Consider the following 25,216-nt stretch of genomic DNA (forward strand, 5'->3'; position numbering starts at 1 on the left):
AGGTTGTAAATAAACATTTTAATCTGAAAATGGCCAATTGCAATAAGTTTGATCCTTTTTACACAATACCTGTTACTCTATGTTATTTAAATAAAGCACTGAAAAATTATTTATCATATACATACAATGAAAAATGCACCAGTTTGTTTAGCAAGTAATCATACAAACATTGGAATTAAGTTTCCTCTATCCTGTATCAGAGAAAATTAGTTGTACCCCTTCTGGAGTTACAACAGTGTAAAACCAGCAGAAGGTTGAGGAGAATCAGACTCAATTTTTGTATAAAATTAGGTACTTTACTTCCCTGTGCACCTCAACAATTTGGCCCAATACCTGCACATTACATTTCAAAGACAGTTTACTGTTCATACAGAGAGACATGGAGGTAATATCTTCGATTGGACCAAATTTTGTTGTTGAAAGCAGCAAGTATTCAACCTTATTTGAAAGGAGGTCCTTTCCCAGACCTGAAGAAGAGCTCTGTTTAAGCTCAAGGGCTTGGTTCAATTAAAAATATTACCTCACAGACCTTGTCTCTAAGGGTACGTCTACACTACAGCGCTAGTTCGAACTAACTTAGTTCGAATTAGTTAATTCGAACTAAGCTAGTTCGAACTAACGCGTCTAGAACTAAAAACTAGTTCGAACTAGCGTTTTGCTAGTTCGAACTAGTAAGTCCACATTGAGTGGACTCTGAACAGGGCTTAAGGATGGCCGGAAGCAGTGCCGGCAGGGCATAAAAGGAGGACTTAGAGCATGGAGATGCTGTCTCAGGCTAGCCGAGGGCTGCGCTTAAAGGGTCCCGACCCCCACCCCGGACACACAGTTCTAAGGGGTGCCCCGCTTGCAAAGAAGTTCTGGCTTGGAGTGCCCTGAGTGCCCACACTGGGCACATCACACCACTCGGCCATCAGCCCGGCTGCACTTGCCGCAGGCTGCCATCTGGGGAGAGGGAGTAATTGGGGGGCTGCAGGAGAGCTTCCACCCCCAGAAGCCCGCAGAGCCAGCCCAGTCCTCCCCATCGGGGGCTCGTACCCCATTCCTCCCTCACCTCCTTCCACTTACCCTTCCCTAGCCCCTCTTCTTATTGATGTACAAAATAAAGATAACGTTTCTTCCAACATTGACTCTGTCTTTATTGAAAAAAACTGGGGGACACTGGGAAAAGGAGGTGGGAGAGGGGAAGAGAAAGGCTGGGAGAGGGGAGGGCAACTAACATGATCAGGGGTTGGGAACAGGTCCCAGATAAAGAGAGGCTACAGAGACTGGGACTGTTCAGCTTAGAAAAGAGGAGACGGAGGGGGGACAGGATAGAGGTCTCTAAAAGCAGGGGTTGGGTGGAGAGGGTGCATTCAGAAAAGTTCTTCCTGAGTTCCCATAAAGAAGGACTAGAGGACACCAAAGGAAAGGAATGGGTAGCAGGCTTGAAACTAGTAAGAGAAAGTTGTTGTTCTTGACAAAGCAAATAGTTAACCTGTGGAACTCCTTGCTGCAGGAGGCTGTGAAGGCTAGAACTAGAACAGGGTTTAAAGGGAAGTGAGATCAAGTCATGGAGGTTGGGTCCATGGAGTCCTATTAGCCAGAGGGTAGGAGTGGTGTCCCTGCCCAAAGTTTGTGGAAGGCTGGAGAGGGATGGCACGAGACAAATGGCTTGGTCATTATCTTCGGTCCATCCCCTCCAGGGTCCCTAGGGTTGGCCGCTGTTGGCAGACAGGCTACTGGGCTAGATGGACCTTTGGTCTGACCCAGTACGGCCATTGTAAGCTCAGGGCTCAGTGTCGGGGGTCTCAGTGGACCCCCTTGATTTTCATGCACACCTGGTCCTGGGTGGCCAGGCTGGCAGCTCTCCTGCCCTAGACAGCCACTTTCCTGTGCCTAGTGCGGAGATCGTGGACGAGGTCCACGATGTCCGCACTAGCCCAGGAAGGTGCCCGCCTCTTGCGGTCCAGGGCAAGCTCCCGGGAGCCGCCAGCCTGGTCCCGGCAAGAGGGGGTGGGCTGGGGGGCATCGGGTGGGTGGCTCTGTGCCGTGCCAGATGCAGGGTCTGCTAGCTGGGTGCTGGCAGGCTTGCACCTGGCACGGGCACCGTAGCCAGCCCGTGCCCCTTTAAGGGGTCCGGGGCCGGGAGGGGGGCATAGAGTTTCCCTGGTGTTGGCCAGAGTGGCCACCAGGGAAACCTGGGGAGGGCTAGCCTCCCACTAGTTCGAACTAAAGGGCTACACAGCCCTTAGTTCGAACTAGCTAGTTCGAACTAGGCGTTAGTCCTCGTAAAATGAGGTTTACCTAGTTCGAACTAAGCGCTCCGCTAGTTCGATTCAAATTCGAACTAGCGGAGCGCTAGTGTAGCACCTATTAAAGTTAGTTCGAACTAACGTCCGTTAGTTCGAACTAACTTTGTAGTGTAGACATACCCTAATATCCTAGACCAACAAGGCTACAACAATACTGCCAAGAAAAATGTTAATGCATAAACATTTTGAATCATGCAAGATGATCAGGCCATTTTTTCATGTCCAGGCAATACCTTAAGGTCCACTAACAAAATTTTTGTTCATCCTTTTGTACAAAGAGAACACAAATAACTCTGACTATGTATTTTAGATACTCTTCCCTTCCCAGCAACACTAAATTTTACTCCAGAAGCATTTGTGGAAGCATGTCTGGAAATCTTGCTTGCAAAATTAATTCAAATTGGCTCAATATGAATTCTGTCACATGAAATGAAAACTGACTAAACCAAGGTAAACAAAGGTTAACATTAAACAACAATGTATTGAATTGAGGAAAGCTATTTGGTTGGGTACCACGAGGTTCAGTGGTAGGTCTTGTTTTATTTAACATTGATACTAATGGGAGGTTAAAGAGCATGTTAATGAAATTCACAGATGATGCTAAATTGAGAGCTGGGTGCTGAAATCACCAAGGAGACAAAGAAATAATATATGGAGATCTATAATCAGCTTGAGAAATGTAAGCTGGTATGTCTGGGGGAAAAGTGGTCATGGAAATGAAGTTTCTAGCTACAGTAAACTTCCAATAATCCAGCACCTTTACGACCCAAGGGGTGCCGGATTATCAGATATGCCGGACTATCAGAAGGGGGGGCTATGAGGGGTCTGGGGTGGGGTGGGGGGATGCTACCCCAGACCCCCGCATAGCCTTCCCTTATGATAGTCCGACTGTGCCCCAGGAGTCCCCGATTCAGCCACTGCTGGTCAGTTTCAGCAGCGGCTGAATCGGGGACGCCTGCAGCAGAGCAGCTGGGGTGCTGCTGGGTTGGTCCGGTAGCGCCGACCCTTGGCGCCGCGAGACCAACCCGTCAGGACCCCAGCTGCTCTTGGGGACACCTGGGGCAGAGCAGCTGTAGTGCTGATGGGTTGGTCCCGCAGCGCCGCTCCTCGGCGCTACTGGACCAACCCAACAGCACCCCAGCTGCTCTGCCCCAGGTGTCCCCAAGTCAGCCACTGCTGATACTGATCAGCGGCTGACTCCAGAAAGCCAGAGGCAGAGGAAGGAAATTGGTTAGACACAAATACCCCAACTAAAGAAGTGAGTTTAAAGTCAAGCACTTGCTTTCCTGTTTTCCTGAAATAGCACTAACGTGCTAACAAACACATAAAGTGAAAAACTGGGCAAAAATAAAACAAATAATTCTGCCTCTCTAATCTCTTTCAGTTATAATGATCTTTGGTGTTACTGTAATGCAAGTAGAAAAAACAGGACAGAAGTGTGATTTTCAAGATGTCTGTCTCTATAACTAATTGTTGGCTTATTTGTCACTAGTTATTAAGGTCCCATTGTCTACATGCAGCAGTGAAACGGGCGTTCGAAATAAAGCCCTATTTGAACTACCTGTTATTCCTCCTGCAATGAGGTTTAACAGGTAGTTCGAAATAGGGCTTTATTTCTTATGCCCGTTTCCCTGCCACGTGTAGATGCGGGAAGTTATTCCGGGCTTGTAAATTTCAAAAAATGTGACCCAGCCGGGAAGATGCAAATCAAGTGCGGGATATTTAAATCTCAGGCTTGATTTGCAATTCCAAATGCCTACATTTGCAGCCCTATTCTGAAATAGGCTGCAAGTGTAGACATACCCTCAGACTGCAGAGTTTCTTCAAAAAAAGTGGTCTTTGTTCGAAAAAATTTCCTCTGCGTCTAGACTGCTTCCACGTTCTTTCAAAAGTAAATTGAAAGACCACGGCAGTTTTTTCAACCACAGAAAACCTCGTTTTACGAGGAAGAACACCTTTTTTCAAAAGTGCTCTTTCAAAAAAAGGCACTATGTAATGTAAACTGATTTTTTGAAAGAGAGCATCCAGACTGCCTGGGTGCACACTTTCGAAAAAGCAGCTCACTTTTTTGAAAGTAGTGGCTGTAGTCTAGACACTTTCTTTCAAAAGAGGCTTTTTCGAAAGTATCTTTCAAAAAAGCCTCTCTCCAAAGAGGCTTGTAGTCTAGACATACCCTCAGAATGTGTGTACACAGCAATGTTATTTCAGAATAATAGCTGTTATTCCAAAATAACCATGCGAGTGTCTACACAGCAATTCTGTTATTTTGAAATAATTTCGAAATAATGAACAGCTTTTTCCAGCTTCTGTTAACCTCATTCTATGACGAATAACATCTATTCTGAAATAGCTATTTCAAAATAAAGCATGTGTAGATGCTCCACTTCTGCTATTCTAAAATAGCCCCTCACCAGGGCCAGTTTAAGTTATTCCTCCTGGGGCTCTAAATCGAGATAGCATGTCTACATTAGGGAAGCCTGCCTTGGACTAATTTTCAGGCTTCCCTGCAGTGTAGATGTGCTATTTCAAAATGAGCTATTTCAGAATAACTATTCCGGAATAGTTTATTCCAAAATAACTGTGCAGTGTAGACGTAGCCTCAGAGATGTGAAAAATCCAAGTTCCTGAGAGATGCAATGATGCCAACCTAAATGTAGGCAGGGCCAGGTCAATGGAAGAATTAATTCCTCGACTTAGCTATCACCTTTTGGAGAGGTAGAGATGTTGTAGCATAAGTGTTTACATACCCTAATTTTCATTCACACGGTGGCCATTTTACACTGCTTTGGCACTCCTAAAGGACTGTGAAACTAATGTAAGTATAATTTTATGGTCAGTTAACACTGCCAGGTTGTGCAAAATAGCCTTAGTGTAAAGAAAAATTATGCCCTGATTAAAGTTGAAAGAGAGCTCAGGAGATCATAGCCCAACTTTCTCAAAGCAGAACCAATGCCAAACTTAATCATTCCAGCCAGGACTTTGTCAAGCCTGGTCTTAAAGGATGGAGATTCCACCACCTCCCTAGGCCATCAATTACAGAGCCTCATCATCCTCCTTTTGAAATATCAAGCCTAGTATCAAACTTAGACCTCCACCACTGCCAGTTGAGATCATTGCTTCTTGTTTTGTCATCTGCCACCATGGAAGACAGCCTAGCTCCAACCTCTTTGGAACACCCCCCCACCAATCAAAACTCTTTTCATTTTTCTTTTCTGCAGACTAAATAAACCTAATTCTCCTAGCCTCTCCTCATAAGTCATGTGTATCAGCCCCCTAATAACTTTCACTGCTGTCCACTGGACTCTCTTCAATTTGTCCACATCCTCTCTGTAATGTGGGGCCCAAAACAGAATGTGATACTCCAGATGTGACCTCACCAGTGCCAAATAGAGGGGAATAATCACTTCCTTCAATCTGCTGGCAATATTCCCACTAATGCAGCCCAAAATGCCTTCTTGGCTACAAGAACACATTGCTGACTTATATCTAGCTTCTCGTCTACTGTAATCCCCTGTTCTCTCCTGGCGAACTGCTGCTTAGTCAATTGGTCCCCAACCTGTAGCACTGCTTGGGATTTTTCCATCCCAAGTGCAGGACTCTGAACTTGTCTTTGTTGATCCTCATCAGATTTCTTTTGACCCAACCCTCCAATTTGTCTAGGTCACTCTGGACCCTATCCTTATCCTCCAACACATCTACTTTTCCCCCCAATTTAGTGTCATCCGCAAACTTTGCTGAGGGTGCAATCTATCCCGTCAACCAGATCATTAATGAAGTTTCAGAGGGGTAGTCAAGTTAGTCTGTAACAGGTAAAACTTAAAAAACAACAAATAAACTAATAATACTTGTAATAGAAGTCCAGCACTACCCACTTCTTCAGATGACAGGAGTATTAGAAGTCTTGGATCTGGACTTCTAATACTCCTGTCACCTGAAGAAGTGGGTTGCGCCCACGAAAGCTCATGATACCATCTACATGTTTTGTTAGTCTTTAAGGTGCTATTTGTTGTTTTTTTCAGTTTTTCCTATTAATGAAGTTGTTGAACAAAACCAGCACCAGGATCAACCACTGAGGCACTCTGCTTGATACTGGTGGCTAAGTAGACATCGATCCATTGATCACTATCTGTTAAGCCTGACAGTCTAGCCAGCTTTCTAGACACTTTATAGTCCATTCATTCAATCCATACTTCCTTAACTTGCTGATAAGAATACTACTGGAGACCATATTAAAAACTTGGTCTAAAAAAAGCTAAAGTCTAGGTATAGCACATCCACCACTTTCCCCATATCCAAAGAGCCAGTTATCGCATCAGAGAATGCAATTAGGTTGCTCAGGAATGACTTGCCCTTGGAGAAACCACATTGAACGTTCCTGATCATCTTACTTTCCTCCAAGTGTTTCAAAATATTCCTTGAGAATTGATTTTTCCAGGGACTGAGGTGAAGCTAATTGGTCTGTAGTTCCCTGGGGTTCATTTACATTCACTCGCTTTTTAGATAGAACCGGGGTTCTTTAAATTGGGAAGCAAGTTGTAATTAGTTTCTGAAGTAAAATAACATAAATTCTGCAATATTCCTGAATTTTTAACAATTCTGCATTAATGCAGGTTCTTTAGAATTTCAAAATTGCAGCATGCATAAATCTATAGCTTTTTTATATATCCTACTTTTACCAACCCCTCTAAAACAGAATTTGAAAGACAATCTGTTCATAGTAGTGTACATATAATATTTAAGAAAGAATAATGCCAGTTACATCCTTGGCCTCCAGTTCCTGATATGAGTGTTGCTAAGGAATTGGTTCACAAAGCCATTTGTAAAGCACTCTATTATCAGTGAAAAGTTGGTTATAAAAACAAGTAGCATTGCTGTATGGAATACAATTTGCTGACCAAACTCCTTCTCAGATTTGTTTCTGGTTTTCCCTATGTTATAATATGCTACAGAATGTCCTTCTTAAAACTGAATTCAAATAGCAAGTAAATCATTTATTGTATAATTATAGTGTGTCCTTGTGCCTTATCTATGACTTCTCATTGTAGTTCTCATTTCCAAATAGACAAAAGGAACTACCCTCTGTATCCAAATATGGAAAAAGACTGTTGAGAGAGTGAGCTGAACTCCAAATGGTTTGTATTAATCTATATGTTTCATTGTCCAAAAACCATAGGTTTTTTTTTTCAAAAAATGTGCTGATGTTTCTCAACAGTATTAAAGTTGTCCCAGAATGCATCATTCTGTGAAATACTGATAGCACAAATCTTCTAATACAAATATTGTCAAAGAATGAGGGATCTTGGATGTGTTTAATGAACTAGGAAGTGCTAGGGAATTTCACAAAGGGAAGGAAAAGTAAATTAGGATGTATTGCTTATGCTGAATTTCCCCTTCAGTCATCTTAACAAGGATACCCATATGTTGTGCTTACCTCAATTTTCATTTTAGCCATACTGTCTATTATTCTCCCTGAAGTAATTTACTAAAAGTTCTAGAAGGAATAATGTGAAGATATATGGCTTAACATACAACATAAAACGCTTGTATCTCTGATGTGTGCTGCTGGTTCACCTGGATGCAGTTAAAAACAGTTCTTATTTTCCACTTTTTATGTAATCTTGGCTTGAGTCTTTATTAGCATGGCCACACATAAACCATAATTTAATGGTGTTTCCTTTGTTGAGACAGACTAATTAGTTTACATGATTTAAGTAAAAGAGTAATACTGAACCTGTGAAATGCCATGGTAGCTTGTGAATTAGACTAATATTTTAGGGATATAACAACTTTTATAACTGATGAAGAGTCAATTGTTAATTTTGTTTTTCTTTACATGTAAATAATGTTTAAAATGATGACTAAGTCAAGCATGTAAGCCAGGGGTGGCAGAAGGGCATTCAGTGGGCGGTTGACTCCAAGTGCTGCCCGCTGGCAGGCAAGGAGTGCAAGACTTCACATTCCCCCCACGCCCAAACCAATTAGGGTCTGTGGGCAAGGAAGCACTGAAGTGTCCTGGCCTCACCCCTTGGCCCAGGGCCACTTCTGAAGTAAAAAATTATTGCTTACTCCTGATGTAAGTGCATGTTTCTGTCCTTCTGTATTCAGCATGTGTAAAAGTCTCATTGGCTCAATGGAATTTCAGATTTTATGTAAGTGCTTTCCTCAATAGGGCTAAAAAGTACATGCTTAAATGCCTTGCTGAGTTACACCTCACAACATCTATTTGAGGTGAGTAATATTATCCCCATGTTATACAGGCTACATCAACACTACAGCACTACTTCAGGATACTGGAGGTATCCCAAAATAGCTATTTTGCGTCTTTTGAGCATGCCCATAATTTCAAAATATAAGGCTCTGTCTACATTGGCAACCCTTTCCGGAAAAGGGATGCTAATGTAGACTTCGGAATTGCAAATTCTGCAGGGGATTTAAATATCCCCCACAGCATTTGCATTTACATGGCTGCCACTTTTTTCCGGCTTGCGGATAAGCCGGAGAAAAGCGCCAGTCTAGATGTGATTCTCCGGAAAATAAGCCCTTTTCCGGAGGATCTCTTATTCCTACTTGAAAAAAGGAATAAGAGATCCTCCGGAAAAGGGCTTATTTTCCAAAGAATCACGTCTAGACTGGCACTTTTCTCCGGCTTATCCCCAAGCCGGAAAAAAGCGGCAGCCATGTAAATGCAAATGCCGCGGGGGATATTTAAATCCCCCGCGGAATTTGCAATTCCGAAGTCTACATTAGCATCCCTTTTCCGGAAAGGGGTGCCAATGTAGACACAGCCTAACAGGCTTGCTATTCCAACGTCCCTGTAAACCTCATTCTACAAGGAGTAAAGGACGTTTTGGATAATGATTTAATTTGAAATAAGTGCTGTGTAGACAGTGCCAAATTTCAAAATAAGCTATTTAGAAGTTGACTCAAAATAAGCTACACAGTTTGCATAGCTCAAATTGCGTAGCTTATTTCGAGTTATGGGTGCAGTGTAGACACACCCCTAGAGACACAAAGAGAGTGGACAACACAGTGATTAGAAGCTATGCAGGTGTACAAAGCTGGGGTAGCAGGGAAAAAAAGAGCTTGTGCGCCTTACTTTGTATACCCATGGTAGGGACCAACCACTAAGGCTAGCAATGCTAGCTTTCCCAAAAGGAACATAAAGAGGACAAGCAATGGTTATCCTTCCATGACAAGATCTGGCTTTACTAGGTGGAGAGAGCTCATACTGCAGCCAGTCCTATGGTTTCACAGTGGTCATTTTCCAGCTCTGCTCCTAGACACACAATCCCTCTGGTTTACATAGAGTACAACAATTTAGCTCTAAGGGTATGTCTACACTACCCCGCTAGTTCGAACTAGCGGGGTAATGTAGGCATACCGCACTTGCAAATGAAGCCCGGGATTTGAATTTCCCGGGCTTCATTTGCATAAGCGGGGAGCCGCCATTTTTAAATCCCCGCTGGTTCGAACCCCGTGTAGCGCGGCTACACGCGGCTCGAACCAGCGGGGATTTAAAAATGGCGGCTCCCCGCTTATGCAAATGAAGCCCGGGAAATTCAAATCCCGGGCTTCATTTGCAAGTGCGGTATGCCTACATTAGCCTCCTAGTTCGAACTTGGAGGGTGGTGTAGACATACCCTAAGTGACTTGCTCTAGATCACTCAAGAAGTCTGTGACAAAGCCAGCAATAGAACCCGTTACACTTAGAATGGAATTACTTATATGTCTAATTGAGTTTGGGCCCTACGTGTCTATTTTCTTCATTGAGGAAATTGTTGTAATATGAAAAATAAACAGATTCGATTTTTTAAAATATAGTTTAGAAAAAGCCTTATTCACATGCATTAGTTTTCATGTTAAAGTGGGAGGTTCCCCATATGGAAGATTAATATATTAAATGCAAGCAGTTAGATCCAGTTTTGAATGCCTAAGGAAAGCATTCACTATATATATATATTATATTGTAGAGTATTTTTTTTAAATTCTTGAGATTAAACTGTATTTTAAGTATATGCATATTAATTCTTCTTTTTGATTCTAAGGCTTGCTAGTTTAGTATAACAGCCTGGTAGACTAATTTTATATAGATACAGTGCAATTTTCTCACTCACATAAATAAATGTAGCAATGTAGCATTTTGCTAAGCACTTCACTTAAATTTGCCTTAACATTTATAATATATAAACACATGGTTTATTTAATGAAGAAAACAATTTATGTGTGTGCCATAGATATATTTAAGGGTTTTATTCATTTAATATAAACAGAAATGAAAAGAAAATGTTCTTTCACAAATATATACACAGTGACAAAGGTTACTATTGAAGGGATTATAAATGACAGAAGCTAACATAAAAACTTTCTATATCGTACTTTTACTTTAATATGAAGACATTGTTATCAAAGGAAAATACTCAAGAAACGCTTTGATAATAATAATCTCACACTATCTTTGAAGCGGTTTCATTTATTTTACTACCCACTGTGTTCCTTATCAGAAGGCCAAGTATAAGAAGTTTCCTAGTTTATGATTAGGAAAGAATCTGATAGATTAGAAGACTCAATTGAAGTTGGACATAATAAGTATTAAAGTATTACATGACATTAATCCTGCCATTCCATTACTCTCTCAATCACTGTGCACAGACTAATTATTCTGAAGCCAGTGTTCAGGAGAAAATAGAAACATACTTACACTGGGTTGGAGTAATCTCTTTATTGCATCAACAAGGCTAGCTCTGTACTGGTCCAGAAACAGGCTGACATTGAGAAGAGAATCCAGATTAAAATGGGTTTCCAATTCTAACGATACTAATGCAGATAAGGACAAGGCTAATTATATATGTTTACACAATGCTGAAAAAGAGGAACTGAGGTCTAAATTGCCTTCCAATTCATGTACTTTTTAATCGAAAACAAACAAACAAAAAAACAAACATAACTGAAGCTTGCAACAAATGTTATCAAACGCTAAAGCCAAAATATCTGCATGAAAGAGTTCTTTATGTGCCAGGAATTCACTGATCATGTCTGCTAGTTTTTTAATAGCTAGGATATCAGAAATCAGGATCAATATTTGGTAATTCAAGGTTAGCATTTCAATTGCTCTTTTGTATAGATAGATCTCAATACCAAGTAGAGGGTTGGCATGTTTTTAAATTTTCCTCTACGTTGCATTTAGTGTTCTACACTTACAGGTTTTTTCCCTTTTCTTTTAAAATATGTATTTTATTTTATTCATTCATTCATTTGTGCTACAGTAGCTCCGGGTACATCTACACTAGCTCATTAGTTCGAGCTAGGTAGGGCAATTAGGGCAAGCGGAGTTGCAAATGAAGCCCGGGATTTAAATATCCCGGTCTTCATTTGCATGTTCCCGGGCGCTGCCATTTTTAAATCCCCCTTAGTCTGAACTCCATGCCTGCGACAACACGCGGCACGGAGTAGGTAGTTCGAATTAAAGATCCTAATTCGAACTACCGTTACTCCTCGTGGAATGAAGAGTAACTGTAGTTCAAATTAGGATCTTTAATTTGAACTATTTACTCTGTGCCACGTGTAGCCGCGGGCACGGAGTTCGGACTAAGGGGATTTAAAAATGGCGGCGCCCGGGAACATGCCATATTTAAATCCCAGGCTTCATTTGAAACTCCGCTTGTCCTAATTACCCTACCTAGCTCGAACTAACGAGCTAGTGTAGATGTACCCTCCCAGAGGTCAGGGCCCCAATAGTGCTAGGGACTGTTCAAACATAACAGAGAGACAGACAGTGGAGAACTGTCATATTTCAAAACTGGAGTCCTCTCTTTATCCCCAGATGAGGCACAGCAAAGACAGCTGCCTAAAAAGGTGCTGCCAATGTGCTTCAGCATTGTTCTAGAGGGTCTACCCCAAAAGCTGAGAGAGTATTTCATTCTGCTTGCCTATCAATTCCTTAGTGCGTGTGTTGAGATAGCCCACAAGTGCCAATCACCCAAACTAAATATCCATAGGCTATTAGGGATATTAGGGATAGCTGTGTATTAGGGATGAACTGAGACAGCAAATGCAATTCCCATGGCCAAGGAATGGCAATCAGATGGTCATGCTTTTTAGGCATTATTAACTTGGTCTGTATTAATATTGCTGATCTAGACAAGAAAGGCTCCTATCTAAAGACTTGTGTCAGGCAAGTCACAGAAAATACTATTTTTCCTCCCAATTTGAATAATTTTCACTAATTTTTGCAATGTCATTAAATTTCCATCCAGCTCCCTGCAAGAGGAAATGGTTACAATAGACAAGTTGAAAAATTAAACAGGGTGCAGGAAAGATAATAAAAGATGGCACTGTACCCAGACATTATCTATGATCCCATATTCTGTCCACAATCCCAGATTAACTTGATATTTCTTCTAAAATGATCAATAATAGCATAGTTAATAATATTGACATTAAAATCATCATTAAGGTCAAATGCAACACCCACTGCAATGAAGAGGGGCAGTTCATAAAGCTTTCAGAGCCATTGTTTCTGTGTCTGGAGATTCAGGGAGTCCTGAATCAGTTCACATACAAAGAGTTTTCTTCAAAACTCTCAGCAATGAGAACTTAGGCCATAATTTTCACATCTATTATGTACCCACATAAAAGTGGCCAGATTTCTAGAAGTGCCAAGAATTCTGAAAATTAGGTTATGTTAGTACTAGTGCATTTACCCCACACTGCTCAGGTCCTTAAGGAGGGGCTCAGGGTAGGAGGCATAGAGAGTGCAAAAGTCAAGGTTGGGAGTAAAGAGGGGCTGTGGACAGCAGATTCCATGTATGTGTGTACGTGTCTATGTGTGTGTGTGTGTGTGTGCGTAAAAGAATGGGTGGGGTGGGCGAGGAGGAACTCCTCCCCCCAAAATTCAGACCATGGCTGCTTGCTCTTCCTGAGATCGAGAGCAAAGTGCACAGTTCATCTGCCGCCCTGCCCCCTGGATTCCCCAGCCTTTGCTCTGGGTCTCTCCCTCATTGTGGGATCCAAAGCTTGGGCTCTAGCCTGAGCCAGAATGTCTACACAGTAATTTTACAGGTCCATGAACTTGCATCAACTGAACCAGGCCAGCCACAAGTATTTAATCCCTGTGTAGACAAGACTTGGGTATTAAATACTTTTGAGAACCTGAGCCTTTGTCTCGCTATGTATTATTTGTAAAATATTCATACATTACATGGATGTTGTGAAGATAAATATATTAAAGATTATGAGGTGCCCAAATTCAGTGGCAATGGGGACCATAAAAGTACCTTACATATTTTAGGCCTTCATTTTCCAATATTTTTCCTTTTTAAAAAATAAAATATTGACCTGGGAGAGCAGTGAAATTCAGAACAACTCCTGAGGCTGAGCATCAATTTCCATTACCAAGCCCCATAGCCATTAGTCTTATTCTCAAAGGTTTTACTAGCATTCCATAGAAGAGATGCAGTAAATTAAGAATTCACTATGTGTCTAGACTACTGGGTTTTGTTGACAAAAGTGGACTTTTGTCAACAAAACTATACCTGCGTCTACACTACCGCCGAGTTCTGTCGACATAACATTGACAAAACTCGGCAGTTTTGTCAACAGTGGTAAATCTCATTCTACGAGGAATTACGCCTTTTGTCGACAGAGTTCTGTCGACAGAAGGCATTATTGCATCTACACTGTCCTTTGCGTCCACACTCTCATGTCGACAAAGCAACTTGCTTTGTCGACAGAACTGGATCTAGTCTAGACGCTCTTTGTCGACAGAAGCTTTGTCGACAGAGTCTGTCGACAAAGCCTCTGTTGACAAAAGCCTATAGTCTAGACATACCCTGTTTGGCTGAGGGGATGAAGAGTCTGATCCTGATTCAATAAATGAATGACTACACTGGTCAGACTACACCGGGATTGGGCCTGCAGGACAAGCTCCAGAATTTTACAGAGTTTGTGGGATGCTTCAAACTGCTCTTCAGAGGTAAAAGCTTGTGGATTATTATGAAACCATAAAAACACAGCCAAGAGAAACAAAGCTTTTGAAGCTTCAGCTGTAGCTACATGCGTTTTCTTCACAGGAGTGAGTCCAAAATTGCACCTGTGAACAGTGCAATCATAGGGGATGGAATGAGGGAAACAATTCCCTCTTCCTCACACTTTCCTGTTGGTAGTCATACTGTGTGGCTTTAGGATTGGTACATTTCCTGGTCCCCCAGCTTCTTCCATGTGATTGCATATTGGAGTAGAACAGCTAAGAACTTGTGGCATTTTTAAGTGAGAGCAAGTGATGTGAAAGTGGATTTTATGCTGAAAGCCAAATGTTTAGAAAAGATGTAAAGCCAGCATGTAACGTGTATGTATCGATCTTTAATAATTAAAAATCTCACATATAGCTTGAAGAAAGAACTTGTAAAAGAACCTATTAACTGCAAGCCTTCAGGATCCTCTCATTATTCCTAAATATGACACCACCTACCCCAGATTCTGCATAATAACCACTGCTTCTCCTGCTGCAATGAGCTCATGAAGCATTGGCCGTTGAAGAATTTTGGACCTTATAGATCTTGACTGGAAAAACATTTTTCTTATACCATCCTTCTGAAATTCCTGCTTCAGGTAGTCAGGTGTTGGCTAGAATTTTTTTTGGTGAATTGTTTATAATTTGCAAAAGCTACAATGGCTACCTTTCAGTCTCAATTAACTTTATTAGAATACTTGAACAAACATTCATTTAAGTAAGTCATTGAAGCTGCTGAGAACATCACTACTAATGCTGATACTTTTAATCACATTCAGATCCAGTAGGACACTAGGATAGACAGCTCTGCATGCCCATTTAACAGGAATTTTTTTATGATAGGATAAAAAAAAGTGGCATATAGGTGTATAAACCCCCATCCAGAAACCTTTCTCCATTTTTTCCAGCCTTCCATATGTTTGAAGACTTTATAAGACTTTCTGAGAACTTTGACAAGAGAAGCACATTAGGGAAAACACATCTGTTTTTTTCATTTATTATTGTATTTTGTTTTTATTTTTTAAAAGTAATAAGTGAAAGCATGATTTTTTGCCAGCTTTGCCTGAAGTTAAATTCTTTTTGCTTAGCACTGCTTCCTACTGTTTTTTAATGACACAGATCTTAGTCCTAGTTTACAGGTAATAATGGATTCCTTAAGTGCAAACGGCTGAATAACCTAGCTGCGCAACCTGCTGGGGCAAAGATGGGAGGAGTGGGTACCTCTGTCCTCTTCTCTGATTGCTTGGATAGGGGTTCGAAGCTTAGCTATAATGGATCTTTTCTTGGCAAAGTCAGGTCAGATGGAATATCTACAATACTTCTAGCCCCTCGACAGTAGAGCAGACTTTGAATATTTCAAACTCTGAGGGAGCAATTGGAGAATCTGTTCCATGGTTGTGGATTGGCACGGATTTGGACCATACATGGGAATTTAGTCACACAACTTCTATATTAATACCAACAAGATTTGTGTGGCTAACTGCCAGCATCACATGCTGAAACTGTAGCCCTAAAAAGAATCTTCCATGTTCAGCATTTCTCAGAGGAGCTAAGTGATACGTTGGTCTATTGAACTTGTCTTTAATTTTTGGACACCAGAATTCAAATGTGGCTTAGCTGATCGCTGATTTAGTAGTCTTCTTAACCAAGCTCATAATGGATTTCTATCCACATAACAAAATGCCTCTGATTTCTATAATAGTAAAGAAGCAGGGTTTACTGGTGGCTCTTAGCCAGTGTGGATATTTATTACATCTGTGTGAAATTATAGGCCAACATGTCAGCTACATCCTTTCTTTTGATTTTTTAAACAGTGTTTTATATTTTCCTTTTAAGAAAACCTACCATTAAAACAGAACAAACAAACAAAGATACTTACATAAAAACTGTGTGGAAGTAGTGGCAAGCTACAGCAAAGGAAAAACAGTAAGGAATTCCCAGCTAGGTTAAGGCTGATATACTTTATCCTACCTTCTTGGGTCTTAGCATTACTAGTGCCTCTGAACAGTTGGCATATGTTTATATTTTGTAGGCTATCAGGTCAACTCTCTTCTTTTTGCATGAACAGCAAAAGTTAAGTACATGGGGATAGTTTAAAGATAGTATTTTAGACATAGTACTTCAGACATGATTTACACTCATTTGCAGCACCTAATGTATGTAGCCATTTATCTTTTTGCACTGCTTCAACTGTCATACTCTGAAAAACCTTTATAAGGTAAAAAAAAAATTATTTCCACGTATTCAGATTTCACTGTAATCAAAATGCATGCACAAAGGTAAGCTTAAAATGAACAAAGACATATTAATCTAAACTCAAGAACAGAGATCTAATTGCTTTCTGATAGAAACAAATTTTTATATTAAATACTGTCTAGGACATACCAATGTCATAGAGTCAATCTGTAACTGGAGCTCAGTCCTGCATTCCCAGAGAATCACAATCCCCAATGACTTCAGGGAGAATTTTGGTAGTGAAATCAATGTGGATTTGGACTCTGAGGCTTCGATCATGCAAATACTTATGCATGTGTCTATACATGGGTATAGTCTCACCCACTTCAATGGGACTACCCATTTACTCAAGTATTTGCAGCCTTAGTCTGAGCCTATAGTTCAATCATAACTGCTTACAATAGGAAATCAAAAGACCAACAATTTTTCCCTTGACCCCAATTTAAACCTCACCCTTCCCACGTTTCTCTGAGACATTTAGTTTAAAAGAATAACATCATATTCTTTTTTTCTTAATCAGGAAAAATAATATATCCTCTATTTTAATAAATCCAGAAAACTGGGGTACTCAAGAACCTAAAGAGAATCTTTTTTTGTGTCCCGAACTGAGCAGACCTGTCTGTTTCTCTCTCCTCTATTATATTCAGCCTCACTTTTACAATTCCGGTGCCTTCATTTACTTATTACAACTGAAAGTCCTATGGGCCTGAAAAATCCCCTCCCCATGAGGACCTGAGGCTAGGGGCATAAGGGTAAAATACTCCAGGATTCTGTTTTTTTTCCCAAGAGTATCTTTATCACTGATATGGTTTCTCCAATATTTCCCCCCTTATTTTTATCTGTAAGGTGACATTTTACAAGTTATTTAGGAAGTGCTGAACCATGAAACTAATTCATTGCAAATCCTAACTAGCTTTCCCAGGTTGCCTCTTATTTATTTTATAATCTAGTTGAGCTGCTAAATTTAGCTGTGAACTAACAGACTGTCTGTTCGAGGAAATAACTTATTTTCCACCGCTGCACACAAGGGTTATGAATGTTTGAATGTAAATATAGGAATATATGAATGATATAAACAAATTGTTGATTGTTGTAATCATGTATATTTTTACTTAAACCTCAGTGTGGGCTTGGAATGAATAAAGCTTGTTTTCATGTAAATGGGATCAAGCAGTACCACTGGTAAGCTATTCAGGGAACCAGACAATACCACCCTTGCTAGAAATACTGCAGTAAGACTTTATCCACATACCTAATATTTGAACTCAGATTTCTGCTTTATATTTCTGTTCTAATCCCAGATCTTACCGACTGACAATGACCCATGTGACAGGTCTAAATGCAATCTATTCTATCCATTTTTATTACTGCATACTTTAGATTTCACCTGAAGAACTGTATGGAAAGTGAATTCTTTTCCCCTGGAACAGCAGCTCCTAAACTCAGAAAACTAAAACACCTCAAGCAGTTCTGAGGTGATTCTATACTTCGGGAGAGAAAAACATGAAAATAAAAAGAAGATGCTATTGTGATAAATGTATTCTGCATTTTTTTTAAACTAACCCTGACAGCATATCTGGCAATAAACTATTGGTTTCTGTTACTAAATCAATTATTTTTAAAAAGTGAGACTCATTACAGTGATTTCATGCTTGTTAAGGAATAGATGTAAATCTGCATTTTGGCACCAGGAGCTCTAAATATAAGGTAATTTGTGTATAAAAATTGAGTTTTAAATAAACCCCCATGTAGCTATTTATTAAAAATCTATAAGTATTTATGCACTTACCTATTTTTAAATGCTTCAAAATCAATGTACAAAACCCAGTGATTGAAAATGCCTTAGGTATTTTACCTGTTATGTATGATCCTTTGTTTCCTAATGAAAGTACACTATTTCCAAACAGGCTGGGTGGAGTATTAGGCAGGAATATTAATGAAAAAAAGACTTAAGTCTGGCTCTCCCTGCTATTCTCTCCAGTACAAATAGGATGACATGGTGTGAGTATCAAGAATACAAGAGATGGCACAGCCAGGTTGTTTTGATATTTGTGTGAAGAACAAATTTAACTCTAAATCTCTTGGCAAGACCTTGCTTCACCCACTTAATCTGGAGAACATCCATATGTGAGCCTTGTCTAAGCCTCCGAGAAGACTACTGCCCTCCTGCTCATGTCCGCCAGCACTCTGATCTGACTTTCATACTTAATCTGATCTAATCCTGCCCAGCATTAACTTCATCTGTGCAATGAAACCTGGAGTATCCATTCTAATATTTGGTGAGGAAGGCATTTACTAAATTACTTGCTGAAATCATATGGTGTTGTTTAGCTCCTTATTTTAATCAGATGATGCATCTCAGAGACACATTATCGGCGATTAGTTAGAAACCCATCTCTGTCCTTTTTGGGAATAACTTTTATTAAATTAAATGTTAAGGGAAAAAAGCACTGTTGCAAGCCAAGAAGTAGGAAATAAAAATAAATATTTTTTACCTCTTATTAAAGAAAATCATTTTTAAATTAAAAAACAACAACAACAACAACAACCCCCCATCACCATTACCACAAAACACAGTGACAATGTTTCTGGAAAGCCAATTTAAAAATGCATTGTTTACTTAGACAACAGGCGGTTTCTCCCAACCCTCCACCACTTTTTCTTTTAACCATTCCTTCATAAAAGTCAAATCTGCTGAATTCAACAATCCTGTGAAGTCATTATGTTCAGAATTTGGACTCTTACAATATCTCAGAATAGAAATATTTTTATTCTGTTCTGGCTCCCTAAAGAATCAAAACCAAACATGAATTATGTAAGAAAAGACATATTGGGAAAATATTTTCTTCTTTTCTTAAGTGAAATTTGCACCTAAAATGTCTAGCTTTCTTTATTTATAATTACGAATGCACTTTTTTGAAAGTGGTAATGCAGTCACTGAAAGGACAGGATGAATCCACACTGTCAATATCAAAAATTGGTCTGTGTTCCCAGCCAAATCTATCGATGTATTTAAATAGAATATATATTAGCTTTTATCATGAAACAGCTCACTCACAAAGTAAGTATTGTGCTCCTAATTTTTACTAAGCATTCTCTGATTATTAACAATGTTTACCTGTGTAATAATGTGACCATCATTTTTAGTGTAGGCTTATCAATACTGTTGTTGAATTGACTTAAGAAACAGAATGATGCAGAAAAGATTTTGAAAATCTTTTTCCTTTGCGAAGATTTTCTGGGGAGCAAAATATACATCCCCTTATATCAATAGTCAGATCTTTCCTAAGAAGTAAGCTAATTGAGCTGTTTGTGTTGATAAACTCCCTTTTCTCCAGACTGTTCCTCACTGAGCCATAATTATTTGCAATTTGCCTAAGTCGTCCATTTACTGATACGTCAAGCATGAAACAGAGGCAATTCCAGAAAATGGAAATGCTTCTCAAAATCAATCTTTGGGAAATAATGCGGTAGAAGTTACTGTGTGATAGAAGACTACCTTATAACTGTCATATGGAGATGAATATTAATTTGTTGAGGTTAAGGTGGCTTTGTGCTTCATTTGTTGACTTTGCTTAGCCATCAGCAAGCAGCACAGCACAATTACTCTAGCAAAGCTAGTTTTTAACATGAGTTTTATGATTTTTATGTACTTACCAGTCAGCACACATAACAATGTCAAAATGTCCTTCCAGTTGAGAGACATCTGTCTCATTATCCCATCGCAAAATGCTAGAGGAAAAAAAATAGATTAAAAAAATTAGACCTACATTTTTCATCTGTGGATTTTTAAAGCATTAACATTATTGTTATGTGGTATATAAAATTGCTTTTAAAAGTATATACATATCATTTTAAAAGGAAGACAAAAATACTGAAACATACTTGACTATTCTGTATCTTCTTCAGTTTTTAAATCTTGAAGGTAAAGAAAAATATTTTTACGGTTTATACAGCTTCTCATTACTGGGTCAACAAGAAAAATATATTCTGAACCAGAGCCACTGGAATGGCTCTGGATATTCTGGCCCTTAACACCTGTGTATCATATAGTGAAATTAAAGCACTGTTGATCTGACTGCAGTACACATTTGCAAAATAAATGTAGCAAATTCAAGGATCTCTGTTGTGTCTGGCAGGCAAGTCTCATTGATGAAGTGAGCATTCTCCTGGGCTTGAGGGGGAAAAAGGGGGGAAGAATGCCAAGCTTAACTTCAATGCCAGCTATGTTGCCTTACACAAGCTTAAAAACACACTAATACTGAGTCCATCAACACCTATTCTCTCATAGGTGATAAGTTATTTAATTCTAAGACATTAAATAATAGCCAATAACACATATGTTCAAAGTTCTGTTTTATTTAGGAAGGTATTGTGTGGCTATCCTTAAGAATTTCAGCACTTTGCTCCCAATTAAAATCTGTAATTAGCACTGGAATTTGTGAAACATTTTTAACAACATTACCCCTGTGCAAAGATTCAAATCTGTGTCTCTGTCTCTTGCTTAAAAAAAAGAGAGAGAAAGAATCTTTTATCCCTTTTTTAATTTTCTGGATATTCAGAAAGACATGAGTTAAATATTTATAAGGAAAACAAGTAGTGAGAGGGGAACCCGAGGGGGGCAGGCAGGGTCTATGTTAATTATGTCAGGTTGTGTATGCTTATCTCTGTTTTATGGGTCTTGATGAAACAGACCCTTCAGTAGTCCAGCAGTCCTATTGTACTTCTGGTCAAAAGCCATCTCCATTCCCACTCTACTATTGATATTTAACTAAGGATCAGTTATAATATGTTCAGTGAAAAATAGTCCCCGTAGACATAAGAAATAGGCCATGCCATGCAAAAGAGGAAGCCTGCAAAACAAAGAATTGTGGTACTACAAGCTAAGCACATACAAATATTCCTACAATTAGGAAAGGGAAAATGGGACACTGCACAGGGCTAGCCTGAGCCGCCCTCCCCTCCGTATGTTTGGACTCTTCTGGCCAAAATGGGTTATCTGGCTACAATACAAAGAATTATAATGTAAGCACACACATGTACCCACACACAAATGATAGTGAGATATAAAACTTCATAACATGGAAATAATGAAAGGAGAAATCTGATTGGCCGCAAAAGCTTCTGCCTAGGTGGTATTAGTGTAACTGAACAGATCAGAATTCATTAGCCCTTTTATTCTCCTGGAACTTATTGTGCCAACCAAAAGGGGGAAAAGAGATTAATTTAATTATTTTCCCCCTCAAATTGAATATAGTACAGATTTTACAAACCTAGATAGCTTTGCAAACTGGCACTTTGAGTGCTCAGCAGACAACCAGTAGTGGAAAGTGACAAAGGAGAGTTCTCACTCTCAGTTGCTGGCTGCCTGCTGGCTACCAGCGGCTTTTTCAACCCTGTTTCCGTGGAAACTTAGGTTAGAGTAGAAAAAAATAAGGTAAAGGTAAGTTTTGTGGGTTCTCACGTTAATTTTAAGACTCCTGAAACAGAACAGGAAATTGCTAGATGAATGTTGAATCATAAAGCCCATATATAGTTCTAATTGCCACAGAAAGAGAGATCACATCAGAGCAAATAAGGCTGTGGATTAAAAAAAAACACACACACTTTCTGTGTGCCTTACACAAACTGTGCTGAAGAAGGCAAAGGTGCCTCTTCCACAGAGAATGGCTGTCCCATATTACTGCCTGTTGAGCTCTCAGAATGCAAAAGTCTAATCTAGACCTAAAGTCAGAAAAAATGTAGTGACAAATTATTACAGGTTAGCACCTACAAAATTTGCACACCCATCTACTGTAAGCCCAAACAGGTATTTGCATTGTTAATGGGAAGCTCAGAAAACAGAATATTGAACAAATAGTTATCTGGAGAAGTTCCCACTGGCATGAGCAAACAAGGTATTTACATGCTCAAGATCTCCAAGTTCATTTTAGATACCAACTTTCTAATGGGCAAGGGAACATCCTTATTAATGATTCTTCACCCCACTGCCAGAACTGAGGGAAATGGAGGCTGGCTAAAGGAAGGAGCCACTGTTTCTGCACTTAGGAAACAGAAGTGACAAGGAAAGTGTCATAGGGGTAGCAATTAGAAATTTGAATACACCAGATTATACACATTACCCCCTGCAGTACTGTTCTTTCAAAGATCAGACAGCCTCAGTCATTTCTTCACTCTCTTGGAAGTAGCCATATTGGATGACTAGAGAGCACAGGAAAAATGAGTTCCCAGGAGAGTTTCTGAAACTTTAAAATGTTTGCTTAGTTTTTACTGGAATAATAAAGTGTAAGTTTTGGAAGTTACAAAAAGCTCTATTGAACCTTGTGCAGGGAAACTGCAAGATGGCACTATGTTTGCCGAGGAGGTTCTTTTTGAGTAAGCCATATCCAAATAGACTTTTTCACTAAAAATAAAACTTTTGCAGCTCAAGGCAGTATAAAGGAAATACTTTTAAATGTCATGAATGCAGGTGATTACAACTAGAAAACATTTACAAAATTCAGGTTTAGATTCTTGCAATGAAAAGAAATCAATAAACCTTTAGTGAAAACACATCTGAACTCCATTTTAAGAAGTGGAGTGGATTTTTCTGTTTTGTTTTGATTTTGTTTAGGTTACTATATAACAAAAATATTTAAACGGTTTTTCTCTTTAAAAAAAGGGGCATAAGGCTGAAATGATTTGGGTTGCTTAGTTCATATTGAGACCAAGCTGATGATAGCTCTTACTATCTGATGGCTCCTCTGTGCTCTATACCAAATGAGCCTGACCAGTTCCTAGATCAAAAGTCATTAGTGTAATTATCAATCTTGATGGCAGTCTCAGCAAAGAGGACAAGGACTGAATGGCTGCATCTAGACTGGCATGATTTTGCGGAAATACTTTTAACGGAAATTTTTTTCCGTTAAAAGTATTTCCGCAAAAGAGCGTCTAGATTGGCACGGATGCTTTTGCGCAAAAAGTGCTTTTGCGCAAAAGCATCCGTGCCCAGTATAGATGCACTTTTGCAAAAGAAAGCTCTGATGGCCATTTTAGCCATCAAGCTTTCTTGCGCAAAAAATTAAGGTGCCTGACTACACTGGCCCTCTTGCGCAAGTATTCTTACGCAAGCGGGCTTATCCCTGAGCGGGAGCATCAAAGCTTTTGCGCAAGAAGCACTGAATTCTTACATTAGAACATCAGTGCTCTTGCACAAATTCAAGCGGCCAGTGTAGACAGATGGCAAGTTTTTGCGCAAAAGCGGCTGCCATTTCAAAAAAGGCAAATCAAAGATGGTAAATGCTACCAGGACAGTTACAGTAGACGGTCTTCTCCACATAGTTGTCATTTCTTGGAGAATAAGCTACAAATATCAATGCTATTTCCCCAACAACTGCACAGCACTACTAGTCGTACCTAATAAAGTGATATATTTTGAGTGTGTTTGAGTTAGTTCTTTTCTATGGCTCAGTGGTTGTCTTCTTAATATGTCCACACAGATAATTTTCACTGATAGAAGTTAAGTACACTCATCACCTCCAAGTTCCCCTGAGCAGTCCTTGCAAAGGCTGACACAGGTTGTAGTAGACATAAAGTTAGTGATGTAGTAGGCACACAGAGAAAGTAAGAGCACAAAATCAGCCAGAAACACCATTGGCACAACAGATGCAAATGATGTGGCAGACTTGCTTAAAATAAACAAGCTTGTTTCATGTGGCATCTGAGCAACAACCTTTGATATTCCACTCTCCCCGCTTTCTTTATTAAGTTAATTTGGGTTGTAGTTTATGAAAACTATTAACATTGTTGCGCGCAAATATGTGTAAAAGAATGTGTAAGGCTGCGTGCATGACTCGTGCGAATGCAAACAAGCATGTTCCTACTCATTAACACATTATCATGAGGGATGGATAGTTTGTTTCCTTTCAGTGATCAGTCCACACTCCTCAGTTCTATTTAAATAAAAGTACGAGGCTGGACAGCAAATTGCACTTCCCCTTTTAAAAGTTTTTATTTGTAAACTGGAGGACACAGTTGCTTGTCTCCTTCATTCCTGTGGTGCTGAGTAAAATTCTTTAGCACTATATTTTCAAAATGATATAGGCAAGTTATTTTGTCTGGGCATACTGAGTGATATTCAGCCTTCTGCAGAGTACTAGCAGAAGGCCAATGATGACTGAAATCCCACTTAGGCCCTATTTGGGGAATTAAAAAGTGCTTCCGTCTTGTACTTGTTCTCTACATGGGGTGAATTTCATCCCCGATGAATACTGTGCCTGAGAAAATAATTAATTCTCAACTCTCCCACCCCCCAAAAATTAATGAGGCTGCCTTCTTCCAGTATGCACTTTTGTCTTCGTTTTGATGTAATTTGCTGTGACTGTACGCACGGTGGCAACAGATTATAATAAAGAAACACTGGAAAACATCAGAACTTTAGCAGGAGCTGGCTGGGGCTGAGACTACCTGTACAACATAATCAAATAAAGTTGATATTCAGAGGAGAAATGCAGTTAAATTAAGCCATTGCTACAATTTTTAGAGCCAAATTTTCCAGAGTGTCTGTGTTCATAAAATTTGTGCACATATCAGCTGCATATTAAAATGCACATCTTTTAAATAAGAGGCCATTTGGAAAATAAATATCTCATTTGTAATATACAATTCTCCATTTTGCACTTACAAATGTTCCACACTTGACGTG

At 39.6% G+C, this 25,216-nt stretch overlaps 1 protein-coding gene and 1 long non-coding RNA gene across 4 annotated transcripts in view; one reads left to right on the forward strand and one right to left on the reverse strand.

Moving 5' to 3' along the window:
* Positions 1 to 25,216, reverse strand: part of CAMKMT (calmodulin-lysine N-methyltransferase) — a 361,359-nt gene that overhangs the window by 12,239 nt on the left and 323,904 nt on the right. For all 3 annotated transcript variants that reach the window (XM_075925419.1, XM_006125469.4, XM_006125470.4), the window contains 2 exons: positions 20,191 to 20,265; positions 10,990 to 11,053 (listed from right to left, as the gene is read on the reverse strand). In XM_075925419.1, coding sequence (XP_075781534.1) covers positions 10,990 to 11,053; positions 20,191 to 20,265 — 139 coding nt within the window. The remainder of the gene's footprint in view (positions 1 to 10,989; positions 11,054 to 20,190; positions 20,266 to 25,216) is intronic.
* The window catches only part of LOC112546188 (uncharacterized), a 40,725-nt gene that overhangs the window by 2,502 nt on the left and 13,007 nt on the right, over positions 1 to 25,216 (forward strand). Inside the window, exon 2 of the long non-coding RNA XR_012902968.1 lies at positions 7,354 to 7,423. This is a non-coding gene — a long non-coding RNA (uncharacterized LOC112546188). The remainder of the gene's footprint in view (positions 1 to 7,353; positions 7,424 to 25,216) is intronic.

Source organism: Pelodiscus sinensis, chromosome 3 (genome assembly GCF_049634645.1).
Source record: "Pelodiscus sinensis isolate JC-2024 chromosome 3, ASM4963464v1, whole genome shotgun sequence".
Lineage (NCBI taxonomy): Eukaryota > Metazoa > Chordata > Testudines > Trionychidae > Pelodiscus > Pelodiscus sinensis.